This window comes from Rhipicephalus microplus, chromosome 4 (genome assembly GCF_043290135.1).
Source record: "Rhipicephalus microplus isolate Deutch F79 chromosome 4, USDA_Rmic, whole genome shotgun sequence".
In the NCBI taxonomy this organism is placed as follows: Eukaryota; Metazoa; Arthropoda; class Arachnida; order Ixodida; family Ixodidae; genus Rhipicephalus; species Rhipicephalus microplus.
The window spans coordinates 124,590,536-124,604,127 of record NC_134703.1 but is presented as its reverse complement, the minus strand read 5'-3'; the positions used below and the strand labels follow the sequence as shown (position 1 = coordinate 124,604,127).

At 43.5% G+C, this 13,592-nt stretch overlaps 1 protein-coding gene across 1 annotated transcript; it reads right to left on the bottom strand.

Annotated features, from left to right (window-relative positions):
- Positions 1-1,949: 1,949 nt before the first annotated feature.
- On the bottom strand, positions 1,950-12,908 carry LOC142814592 (sterile alpha motif domain-containing protein 3-like). Its single transcript, XM_075893620.1, has 9 exons — positions 8,780-12,908; positions 5,831-5,940; positions 5,523-5,753; positions 5,371-5,455; positions 4,507-4,653; positions 2,869-3,093; positions 2,563-2,737; positions 2,355-2,428; positions 1,950-2,268 (listed from the first exon to the last, which is right to left on the bottom strand). Exons 1-9 carry the CDS (start codon positions 8,921-8,923, stop codon positions 1,999-2,001), a joined length of 1,461 nt encoding a protein of 486 aa, XP_075749735.1. The 5' UTR covers positions 8,924-12,908; the 3' UTR covers positions 1,950-1,998.
- Between the last annotated feature and the right edge of the window lie 684 nt (positions 12,909-13,592).

The following is a 13,592-nucleotide window of genomic DNA, read 5'->3' as shown; positions in this document are numbered from 1 at the left end:
CTGTTCGTGCGTCTGCACGTTCATCTGTGCGTCCGTTCCTGCTTTCGTGCATGCATCTGCTCCTGCGTCCGTCCATGCATCTGTCTGTGTGTCCTATCGTCCACCCATTCAACACTCCGAATATCACCATCTCGCATCTTTTGATCATATATTCCTCATATAGCAGCACCGCCATCCAACGGACATTCCAAGGTCTGAACAAGAGTAGCCACACTCATAATTTCTTGCGGCTTGCGCTTCGTGTATACTTGCCACCTTTAACCACCTCGAGTTTATGGTATATACTAGTCCACTGTTTTCATGGCACTGCGGCCCAACGCTCGCTAAACCTCTCTAAAACCTAGGAGGTTACGCCCAGCGAGTATAATGTAGCAACCCTTCAAGTCTTCTGTGCGTTGTTGAACAATAAAAAATTCGCAGCGTGCGCGTTAACTAAAAGCCGAATTCTCCTGTCTCTCATTCCCCCTTAGCAGCCATTGGCATGTACATTGAGCACTATCTTTTATTGTTCAACAACGCACAGAAGAAATATCTCACCAGCACCACCTTGGAGGCCAAATGTAAGACTGGTTACACACTACGACGACTACTACTACTACGAGGGACGAACGGGTGCCGCTTTAAGGAGCTTCGGCGTTCAGGCGGCGTTGCTGCTGGGTGTGCACTCGCGACTTGGCCAGCCAGCTTTTTTTGAGGCCTGATCCCATCGTCGTCGGCCCCTGCCGGGACCAGCGAGGATGGCGTCAAGGCCTGCGGCGCTCCCCCTCAAGGAGCACTGCTTCAACTTTACTATCCCGGAGGGGACGGCGTCCGTCGACGAGATCATCGATGGCCTCGAAGACGTCATGGGGAGCGAAGGAGTGCTGTTCCTACAACACCTCGGAGCTTCGAAGTTCCTAGTTGCGGCTCGGTCGGCTGCACAAGCAACCAAGTTGATGGTGAAGTAAGGATTCAAGTTACAAGGTCACAAGGTACAAGTTGAAGCAGTCGGGGCGCCAAGCGTACAAGTCAGTGTGTTCCGCCTCTCGCCGTCAGATGACGCATTTATTTCAGCTTTTCAGCCACACGGAAAAGTGAAAGGTATCACATTTGTTACCTCGCAAAGGCATCAATCAACGTACACTGGTACACTCTTAAAAAAAAAGTAGTGCTACTTGCTACTTTTGGGTAGTAACAGTTTGTCACATATGTTACAACCCTGTTAGTAACGGGAGTTAGTAACGGCAAGCGTAGTCACTGTTACTACTCTTGCCGTTCCTAGCAGCAGCTAGTAAAAGCAAGGGTAGGAATCCTTACTACCGTTGCTGTTACTAACAGCAGGTAGCAACAACAAGGGTAGTAACTGTTACTGGCCTTGCCATTACTACTTCCTGTTAGTAACGGCATATGTAGCAATAGTTACTACTACTCCCATTACTATAATATGGTTGTAACATATGTGACAAGCCGTTGCTACCCAAAAGTAGCAAGTTCCACTACCTTCTTCCAAAGTTACGAAGCTAATATGTTAGTAATCGATGCTACGTTCTTACTAGCTACGGCTGGTATGGAGGTACGACAGACTCTTCGAATACACAATTGTGTGCACACCAGGTTAGTTGAATTGATTATTCTGATGGCCATATTTTACCGAGAACATTGTAGCTGTAATGAATGCGACGAAAATGCGGGTATATATACCAATAATATAGATATGCACTATACATATAAAATCAGAATAATTGCCAATGTATTGCATCATGGTATTTAGCACTTTTTCTTGGAAAACACCTGGTTCTGTTCCACACTGCGAAATATATTATCATGAAAGACACTACGAACACACCTCCAAATTCACTGCTGAGTGTCAACGGCCGTATAAAACCACAGGTTTATGCGGCTGACATTGTCAGGAACAAAACAATGCATTGTTCCAAAAGCCAGGGAGCAATGAAATATGCCACACAGTGCATTTTTATATGAAAACATTTATTGATAACACACGTCTGTAGGCATAACTTAAGTTGCCTTTTCAAGCGATGATATTTGCCGTATGACTAGCGGCATCTGCTTTGCACTTGTCGGCAAGCCACAGAAATGTTCAAGTAGAGTGAATGTTTTTTTGTTGGCGCCACTGTACTTGACATCGAATATCCAGTATATTTCCATAAGCGCCGTCATACCTGCAATTACATCAAGCACCTCTACACTAAGCCCTTCAAAGCTCGCAACTATGTTTGTAGCTTCAGAGGCATTTTTGCCCTTCAGCGAAAGGGCAGGGTAGGTGTCCTGTAAAATGAGTAATACATAAAATCAGCATCACTGATGAAAAGTATACTAGCTGATATAAAAAAAGGTAAAGCAAATAAGCTCACCGGTCCCTGCAGAAATCGCGGCTGCTCCTTTAGGAGCATGGGCAGCAACTCGACAATGCCAACGGCAAAGCGATCTGTTGACGAAATATTTTTAGGCACATCAAACTTTCACATATAAGGGCATTGACAGTAATACTCCTATGAAAATGACTTATAAAAGTTTGGAAATTTGGGAAAACTGGAAAAGCTGGCAAGCTTCTACACGTACATTTCTTTTCGTCACCATCCAGTGCCTCGACTTCTTCTTCAATTGCTTTCACAGCTTCCTTCGCGCAACGACGACACTTCGCAAGCTCAAAACACCGGTCTCCATACCGGTTTATAAATTCCAGGACCTTTTTTTCTAAGTTAACGCCAGTGAGAGCAATGAACTCCTCATGAAGCTAGAACGACAAAAAAATTGTACCGAATCACCAACAAATTTGCAACTATCGATAACATAAAAAAACTCATTGTTAAGTTCTCTCACATACATTTCTGCAGCAGGATCAAAACCACAGCTGTTTCTGCTCACCATTTCAGCCTTTGCCAAAGCAGGGTATTTCAGCACCACATCTGCTGTTGATGGCCTCATTTCCTTCATCCACTTCTGTCTAGATGGTCTTGTCTGCTCCATAGAATCACCGAGTTTTTGCATGTCAGGAATAGGCCGCTTGATTTCTTTCACCATGTAGTCAATATGGCTATTAATTGTAGCCTCATCATGCTGAGAAGCGACATGTTGGGAGAGATCTACAATCTAATCAGCAAAAAAAAGATGGTACTGCACAGTGAAAGATCACGACAAATGACATGAAATAGGCAGACATGAAAACTCAACTTTTTGCTAGCTCAGTTGAAGAATGTTGGCATTTTTTTGAACTGGACATGTGTAGAGAACTCAATTACAGGGTTGACTTACGTAAGAGAACTGAAGCAGTGTGTACTGATACCATCTTGCTCTGCGAGTGTGTCATAAATTATGTTAATATCAAAGTTCTCACAATGATTCTCTCCAATGTCGACCACCTCGGCACTTCACCACTTCCAAATTTACACCTTGTGAACCAGCATATCGCAAATGTGTGTGTAAAACCAGTGAACCACGCCTCCTACCTATATCAGAAGGAGTCTGAAGAGGTAACACTGATTTTAAATATTGCCAACTGCGGTGTCGGTGTTAGAATACAAGAGTTGTTGCCTTTATATGTATGTCATATATGTAAAACTTTGACCAGATATTAGTTAGTAGTGCTTGTTCTTTCATATAAAAAGAAAGTTTGAAAACTTGAAATTTCGAACCTAATATGTATCTTGCCTCCCCCCCAAAAAAAAATGTTCACCTCTAAAAAGCTTCTGGAAAAACATTGGTTTATGTATAGTTACATGGTGTAGTCAACAAATAAAGAGCAATAAGGAGCTTTTCTAATGTAGAGGACAGACAGATATTGAAGCCAAGCATAGCATATGGGCATTGTTTATGGTGGCCACTGAAAGGGCATTAATTATCGCTGGTTGGAGCTTTCACATCACATGCTCACTGAGCTGCAGTAGTTTGATTTCACCTGTCCACTTATTTCAGTACTCATGCGAGTTTAATAGTTGAATCAAAGGATTGTCAGTCACTTTCAGTGATAAGTATGGTGCAAAATGTAGAACACAATATTTAAAGCTGGAATGATGCATGATGTCAATAACAAGCTGATACCGAGCAATAAATCTACTACTTGCTAACCAAGGAGCATGGAATCAGCCAAGTCGGGAACCTAGCTACAAAATGAAGAAAAGAATGAGGAATCGAGCAACATGCCCGCGGCACTTGCTGAAACGCCGAGTTTTAAACATACAGGGACACATAGAAGTTTGATAGAGCGTTACCATCTTGACTCAAATAATAGAGCCTTGCATGAAAACTGTGAAAGTTGTTGTTTTGTTCTCCATAGGAGATAAGATGATTTTTTTGTTTACCAAATTTATTTTGTCTTATTTTGCATTTACTATACTTTAACTGTCAATATGGCCCTGAAAACTTGCCTGGCTTCTTAATGTGTTGATATGAAGAGGTTATATCGTTAAAAACATGAATAATGTTTTACTTCAGTAGCTCACACATAAAATAAGAGTGACTTCATAGTTGAGTTCTATGTACCAGTCCATTTGACGTTTCACTTACCACATGGCAGTGCCGCTTAGTATTGGTGCTTTCTTCTAAGTCTTTGCGTTTTCCGTAAGCTGCTCTCGCTGCTTGAACAGCTGGAACTGTGCACAGAGACTTCCTCATATATGCGAATTTGTATTTCAAGGAGACTTTCCATGAGTCCTGGAAACAACAATTTTTTTTATTATTTCAAATTTCCGCACAGTGGACACTGTCCTCTTTGAACATGGTCACTTTTGAAGCAAATGATTCTTTGGGAACCTTGATACACTGCTTTTAACCTGCTATGGGGCAGAAGCAGATTCAGGTGACAATACCTGGCAAATTTAGCTGTTCCTAGTAATATCAGCATATCTGTTGTATTTTAGCTTTATCTGCTCATTCCAAACTCCGGTTCCTGCATTTTATGTATGTGCTGGAGCCATGCGGCATGGCGAAGATCGTGGCATTTCAGTCGCAGAACTGAGCTTGTGTGAGCCTCTATTCAAGCTGTGATTAGAAACTACATATACCATTAGTGGTAATATTCAATCCCCAGAAGCGATGCATTACATCTGTATTTATCCTCTTAAACCGGTGTTAAAGCTTATAACCAGGGCCAGTTTTTAACTTTATTAATGCATGATATGAATATATTGGCCATGGGCACCTAGTTGATGATTATTATCAAACCCTCAAGTTAATGTCTGCCATTATCAGAGTTCGATGAAACGACTCTAAGAACATGCATGGCAATTATTCAAATGTAATAAATATGGGGTTGAAACTTCTTGAATGCTCTCCAAGAACAAAATAACTTGAAGGGCACCTGCAGTCTAGCTCACCAACATGTATGACATCCCAATAAAGTTATAGGAATGCCATTGCTTTAGTGCTTACCCAGCCTGTGCCAATAGTGTCCCTTAGCACTGGATATTCCAACACGAGAGATTTTGCAGCTGCTTCGTAGAGGCTTCCTGGATAGCTGTAAAAAAGAGCAACTTTAAAACCTGTACTGAATTAAACACATGCAAATACATGCCTATACTTACACTGTTATAGTCATGAGATGATTTGCAATCCACCCTACAATGCGGGATTTAGTGTGACTGGACACTTTTCCTGGTTGTGTCCTTTCAATCGCATCCTTAATATCTAAGGGCACAGGTGGTAGCCTATAATCATTTTCACAGCAGGCAAGCTGCTGACTAGGTGACTGCTCATTACTTTCAAGGGTCTTGGGCAGGCTAACTTCATGCACTGCTGTCACTTTGTCAGTTGTGCTGAAAACAGAGGCTAGTAAGTGATGCAGTTTTCCAAAAGCAATATTAAACTTGGCACCTGAAATTTAGGTACTGACCTGCAGCTCATTAAGAAGTTTTCACTGCACACAAGCCTGATTTTATCTTTCTCAGAGAAGACATGGCCAGCTGGTGGGTCCACAAATTCATCATGTCGGACGTTGTATACCTGAAAGAGATTCAGATGTGATGTTCAAATTCCCATAAAGTTACCTCAATAGGCACAGAACCTGAAGTAAGCAGACTACCAATGTTATATTCAATAGCACCCTAGAATCACTTTACTTGTCCTGTTTTTTTTTATTATTATCATGATGCCGTGTGTATTGTCGAGAAACCCTTAATGTATGTATTGTAAAGAGCATTGTAAATTACTCGTCTGGACATTCGGTATCAGTAAGTTCAGATTTGTGAAATAGTGACAATTAAACTTGTGAAATTTCACTGTTTCATAACATCAATTAGAAATAAACAAAAGCATTTAATGATTGCTGTACTAGCAGAAGATAATCACTGTGCTACAACGAAAAACCACACTCACAGTATCTGCTATCTATAAAATACTGTATACGCTAATGGCACAAGTCTTCATTCAATAGACCATGGAGCCTTATATTTTCGCACGTTGAAGGAATTATTAGGCTGCATTTCTTGCGTGCGCTAAGCTGAAGCAAATTTTTTAGCTCTGTTGTTATCTCTGTCGTCAAACTTTTCTTCTACAGTGTATCACAATTTAGAAATTAGAAATGGCTCTAGCCAAGTTCGTAGAGATCTCGACGTTTCGGAACCAATTCGGTATTTTCCTAAGGAGATGACTATATTGGTCATGGAAGCATCTCCCCGTCTTGTTTGACAATGGCCCCTGCTTTCTCTTTCTCTCGCGTATCGGAGGCTGTGAACGTATACAGAGGGAATTGTTCCTAACGACCGGTTCATGTTTACAGGTGTGTTCTGAATGTAACAGCATTTGAACAAGAGCCTCCTTCATAGATTCCTTTCTGTTTCAAGAACAGAAGCGATGTCGAAGTCGATCTTATGATCGTGCTTCTCATATTACTCTGCAAGAACGCTATGCTGCACTTCTATCTTCCAGACTGTTTCTGGGAAACACTTTCTCTGACCTATGTAGCTGGCTTTACCTGGCAGCTATCACCTTTACAAAAATGGCTAAAATTCAAACTGTGTTTCAACATCCAACACCACCGCTTGGCAACACCATAGTTTTTTGCAGAAGCGAAATCATGCGCTAATAAATACAGTGTTGATAGCCCATTAATGTTTCGAGTGCACACATTTCGGCAATGAAATAGCTAAATAGAGATAAAGGATCCGTCGCTATTCCATTGGTAATTTGAATACTCACACACCTAATAATTATTGATGATTTCACTACACAAAGCAACACAATATATCAAAGAATACAAAGCATTAAACACACCTAACGACACCTGCGAGACAGAAATGCCGACCGTGGGGCAAACGTACAGCATTGGTGAACAAGCATCCAGAACACAAGACTGCGCGCGCACGCACGCACGCACGCACGCACGCACACATACACACACGCACACGCACGCACGCGCACACACACGCACGCACACACACGCACGCACACACACACACACACACACACACACACACGCACGCACACACACACGCACGCACACACACACACACACACACGCACACACACACACACACACACACACACACACACACACACACACACACACACACACACACACACACACACACACACACACACACACACACAACACTTTACGCTAGCTTTGAGAATTTTCAGTTTCTGACGAGCATACCTGGGAGCACAGCTGGCGGTCCCCCCGCCCCTCACCCTATTGTCAATTAAGACGTAGAAGGGGGTCGCCATGTTTGCCCCACTCATTGACACAATAGGGAGAGGGGTGCTGAGTTTCAGAAGGCAGCGCAAAGTCAGCCAGGGTAGTATGCAGATATCTTTTTCAGAGGGGAGGGCACGTTTCTGATCTATAGTGGGTACCGGGCAGGTAAACGTTCATTTTGTTCTGTGTAGGCAGAGCGAAAAAAAATTTCGGGGTGGGGGGAGAGAACGTGCCCGGCGTGCAACCTTCACCCAGCCCCCCTCTTCAGAGGGGAACCCTGCGCATGCCGATGCTAACAAGCAGCTTCTGCACCCACGCTATTTTCACTATGGAAGATACATGCAGTAACCACAGAAATTAGCCTATTCCATGTCCTTCGAAATTGATAATAAGTCTTTCTTGTAGTCCAATTTTATTGATTTCATGTTTTACGTGCGGTACAAAAGTCTTACTTTTTTTTGCTGATCTCCTTACATACCTAACCTCTTAACATCCTAGCTATGCCTTTATTCGTGAACAATCTCGCTCAATTTGAACACCAGGAAACGAACTCAGCGACGGCCACTCATCTTACCAACGCCGTGTCTTGGTGCATTGCCTGCTCGATAACTGGATGACCAAGCGCGCTGCCCCACTTTCCGCTAATGAAAGTTCGTGCGTGCCTCCGAGAGACAGATCGAGTGCGCATTTTTTTTTACCATTTTCACCTCTCATCCTCTACATCTGTCATTCCCACTTCCCCATCCTCGGTGCAGTGTTGTTGAGTTGACCTCCGAAGTGAGCCACAGTTACGAGGCCACACTTATTTCTTCACTTTTTTTTTAAAACCACCCCGATAGCCGATTCGCACCATTACATTATCGCAACACAACTACTGCGAATGCCAGCAAAGGGTGGTTGCGCGCCGCCGAAGCGGAGATTAAACCTGGTTTACATCTCCCATCAGCAACTCCGAGACCACGTGCACGCTTCGCGGGCCGACAGCTCCAGTGAGAGAGCAGGGCAAGAAAAGCCCCACGCTTCGAAAAGCGCGAGCGCATGCTTGGTAAAACTGTTGAAGCACGTGCTAACAACGGAATATAATCAGTACTGTTTGGGCCACTGTCACAATGCAATTCGATGCACTTCAGGATAGAGACAACATACCTCAATCCGGCATGCTTGCAAAGAATGGCCAAAGTCTGTCGTCTTCAAGGCTTCCAAAATGTCCGCCTCCGTCGGTCCACGAGCAGAAATAATCTTCTTGCGGCCTTGAAATGACACCAAATATTGGAATTCCGGCGGCTCCATGAATACACAAGCACGTGGGCGCGGGAGGAAAGCTGCTGACACGTTCACACTGCGACAACCTGCTCTTTGCCTGGCTAGCCACCCTAGCCTGGCTCAGCTTCCGTCGATGTGTGCGCCCCCTGCCGCGTTTCAGTAATCAGCGCCTCCTGAAGGTAACTATCACAACGACGCTGTCTGTTGTTAAAATTTTGAATCTTGAAGACCATTTGGCTCTGTGCAGCGGAAATTTGTCCTGTCTGAAACCTGTAGCTGGCATGCGAAGGTAATAAAGAACATTTTATTCATTATGCCGGTCCAGTTGGGGACAGCGAGTGAGTAGAAGGGCATGAAAAGAGAACAAGTTCTCCCCCCCCTTTTTTTTTCCTGGTCTCTTCTCTCGCTTTCTTATTCCCATTTCATCTCTCCACTCTAGTCTATTATCCCCCTTCCCCAGTGAACCACTGCTCAGGTGTCGCAGTTGGCGGCAAATATTTGCGGGGTTCACTTTTCCTTTCTTTTCCGATTCTGAAAACCACTGCCCCCCCCCCCCCCCCCCCTAACGTTCGACACTGTAACGCGCCACCACCTTCCATGTTTATATAGCTTACAATTATGCGCTTAACCAGATGGACATTGGTACAAATAAGTAAGACCACCACAAAGAAGCTAACTCAATTCAATTTGTGTGCATCGAGCGCACAAATTAATTAATTTATATTAATTCTCTGCTGCATGACTCGCTCGTGTAGGCAGATGCCACGTCCGTTTTAACGTGAATTTACGACGACAGAAGTCATGTGCAGCTACCACTTCGCTCAATACTAATTAAGCAGCGGTTGTGTTATTTCAGATAGTGTGATGCAGCTCCCCACGTGTTGTTTTGAAAGGTGTGAGACACAGTTTTCAAGGCCACTCGTAAAAACAAACTGCTTCAAGCATAATGTAGGCAAAGAATTCTGTTATCTCTCGGCCATTCGATGAGAACTTGAATATGTTCTCCGAGCACGTGAATGAAGTGCTAAGATTTCATTTATCGTGGCCATTGAGTTCGTGACAAAACAATCACCGGTGTCAACATCATTTATTCTACAAGCGATATTATGTCACTTCCGCACGGTCTCACTCCGAGAGAGACTCTAATGGAGTGATTGTGTTGCATGTAGGTAATATTCACTATCAAAACCTGTGTGAGAAATTTTTTTTGTTGCTTCAAGGTCTTGTTGTTCTGTTAGGAAAGATATACATACATTGGCTGAAGGAAAGAAGTGAAAACTGAACGGCTCGTTTTTCTTTGTTCGACAGAATATTAATGAGGACTAACAGACAATGATGCCAGAGATAGTATAGGGAATGTTATTCGTAGTTATTGCAATGTAAGTTTGACGAAATAAAAGTGGACGAAAAGGTAACTTACCGCAGTCAGGGACCGAACCTTCGACACGTGCGATGCTCTAGAGCAGAAGTTGGCACAGCGACGGGCCAAATGGAAGGGGGGGGGGGGGCTTTGCGAGCAAAGGGATAATGTAAAAAAACTGTAAAATCATGTTTATTTTAAGCACGCGTCATGAGGTTCCAATTAAACATTGGTTACTAAAAAAATTGCATTTTAGGCCAAAACTGCCTGGTCCTTTAAGTATACGAAGAAATAAGGTTAGAAGGAGAGGGGGGGGTGGACGTCCTGCCGGGGCCACATATATAGTAGTGCCTCGCGGGCCGCAGGTTGCGAACCCCTGCTCTGGAGCATCGCATGCGTTATTCGAAGGTCACAGGTTTGGTCCCTACCAGCGGACTGCTATCTTTCCATGCCATTTTCTTTCTTTACATGTACATTGCAATTACTTCTAATAACACCCTCTATATATTTCTTGGAGTCATTGTCTGTTAGTTCTAATTAAAATCATGTTAGTTGACAGAATAATGGGGCGGGTGGCTGCCTTTACAAAGCTCGTCGGAGATATGACCATATATAGTTTAGCTAGACCACTGCGACGCATTTAATCAGGATGGCCCCGGCATATCGTACAATTGAATGGTATCCAGAGGACCGCTGAATCACACTAAAGAGTTCAAACATATCGGGCGCGTATGTCTTCTCGATCTGCAGTTGTCCAATTAATGTTTTATTATTCTTCTTAGAAAGTATTCCCAACCTCCGCTTCTTAAGATGGCACACTGTCTGCCATATTAAACCAGTACACTGCAGCGTCGAATCGGCATGCATATTCCATCGGCATATTTCACTAGACCAAAAAAAGTGACACTTTTTGGTTGAGATCTCGGTTTGTGCTCCGAAACACGGAGCCCAGAGTGGTCTATAGCCACTCTAGACCACTCTAAGTTACTGTGACCATTGTGCCAATAGACAACTGAGGTGGGTGTACGTGGGGCAACCGGGTTGGTGTGTAAAAATGGCTGATTGTTCGAGTTGGTGTCGGTGTGTAAACATTCGGCTAAGCGAGCATCTTAATAATTCTTCTACAAACGGCTATTCACTCAAGTCTAAACACTGTGTAAAGTAGGTACCAATAACACGTGTCACCCACTTCTCGACAAAACAAACATTTGGTATCGCCGCCGGGATCGTTGCACTCGAGAGTCGTTCAAATTTTTACATCATCACCAGACGTGGACGCAAAAGCAAACCTTTGCTACCTTTTGATGATTGTGAGCTGGAATAAGCATGGTACGTGGGCGTAATCTCGGCACCACACAAGTTGGCTGGACGGTGTCCGTGGGTCAGCCACGTTGACAGAAATGCCTGGATGCCTGAAGAAGCACACCATACCTTATGTGAAATGCGTGACGGTTGCATAAATACCGCTGTCGTGTGGGAATACGTACGTAGGCCAAACAGGACGCTGTCTCAACGACCGACTCGGGAGCATCCTTTATCTCTAAAGAATAAAAGAAATGCGTATTTACCTGCGCATGGTATAGCCTGCAGATGTGATCCTCGGCTTCGCGAGGTCAAGATAATAGGCAGAAGCAACGAAACATTAGTGCGAGCTATTGGGGGCGTTTGACATTAAGAAAAGAGGCACAGCTTACATTATTGATACGACTATTTTACTTTACCAAAACGAGCTGCAGCTTTCTGACACGCGAATGTGACCAGTGTTTACCGATTTTGACGCACGCATTCGCAGAGATTTGTAATCTGGTGGCCTGTTCTTTCAAATAAACAAAGAAGTTTATCGCACGACCTTTCTGCTCCCTCCTACTTATTTACTAGAATCTGTGTTTTTTCCAAGTTTGCGGTATTATGTACCCTACTGACGTTAAATCAAATCGCCCAACAACAATTTATACTTAGTGTTGCATATTCAGAAATTTTTCAAAAATAGTTTCCTTCGCTTTACAAGTACGTTTCATAAATGTTACTTTACTGTTTCTGTCGCATACATTTCACACAAAAAATTCAACGGTAATGTTTGCTTATAACACCCTCATCACCTGTCGAGAACGACGGGTGATGAAATTGGTCCCCCGCATTGAATATGTTCCATATTTTTGATCCCATAAATTATGCAGTTTAAAAGAAAACTGGGTTCCTTTTCGGGCTGCTTGGTGCTATATACATAAAATATGAAATACTCAATCAAATGTGATACATCCTTTTCAGATTCCTGTCGATCTCACTTCAGTTCGGTTTATTACCTTATCTCCCGTGGAATCACCCGTTTAATTTCTATAACCATGGTTAGGAGACTAATTGCGGTTATGCTTGCTGTGCAGTCCTTTAATTAATGGACTTTACTTGAAACAGAGGGACGCCAATCAAAGTAAGGAGTAAACAAATGTTTTGTTTTGTTGTTCTTAGGTGCAATATCAAGACTAACAAAGAAAAACTAGCCCTTGAAATATCCACTTCTTTTCTTCTTTTTTTTTAGCTGCAAGAAAAAATTCCACGATTCGCGTACTTTTTCTTCCTGCCGTGGGGTCGTGCCTATTCTTCATGATGAGCGAAATTATATTGAGCGCACTCGATTAGCAGCGCACCTTAAGCCGGTTGAAGTAACTGGCTGTCTCCTTGCGAAAGGGGCATGCCCTTCCTGTACCGACGTGGGTGCCGCCCGCAGCCGACCAGCCGTCTTGAAAGACGTCAGCTCCTCAGGGGAATGTGTAAAAAGTTTGTTGACTGACTGACTGTCTTGGATAGGCCAGGATTTCGCGAAAACCTGTTTAAATAAGCTGCATCTTGTTCGACGACGCCGGCATTGTGAAAATAGATGCCGTGGTCCGCGAACGTACTCTTTGTCACTGGAACTTGGGGACATCGCTCTTATGTTGCCGTAGCTTCTCAGGAAGTTCAATACTTGCCCTACGAATGAAATGTCACAATAAGCACGTGCGTGGCATGAAGTAAACCAACCCATGCGCTTTCCCTACGGGCAGCCTGTATTTCGGGCACGATGAAGGGCAGGTCCAAGAAATCCACCTGCACAGTGTACTTCCACGAAAAGCATGTCCGTCCAGTTTAGCGTGGCTTTTTCAAATCTTGAACTTGTTTTGCAAATAAACAAACGCTCGCTAATTGCAACGTATATCGTTGCAAATTTGGCGAGTGTTTGTTTATTTGCAAGACACGTATGCCCCTCGCCAGACGGTGTTTCGTCGAATCCTTCACTAGATCTTGAACTTGATTTTGAAAGAAACCGTTTCTGCATCGACCAATATTCACGGCGCTGCT

Bases quoted from the DNA above. Each gene is read 5' to 3' on its own strand.
- LOC142814592 (XM_075893620.1), bottom strand. From the start codon at position 8,923: ATGGAGCCGCCGGAATTCCAATATTTGGTGTCATTTCAAGGCCGCAAG. The intron at 5,941-8,779 runs GTATGTTGTCTC...AATCTCTTTCAG, and splicing joins TGCAAGCATGCCGGATTGAG to GTATACAACGTCCGACATGA. The intron at 2,738-2,868 runs GTGAGCAGAAAC...TTGTCGTTCTAG, and splicing joins CTTTGGCAAAGGCTGAAATG to CTTCATGAGGAGTTCATTGC.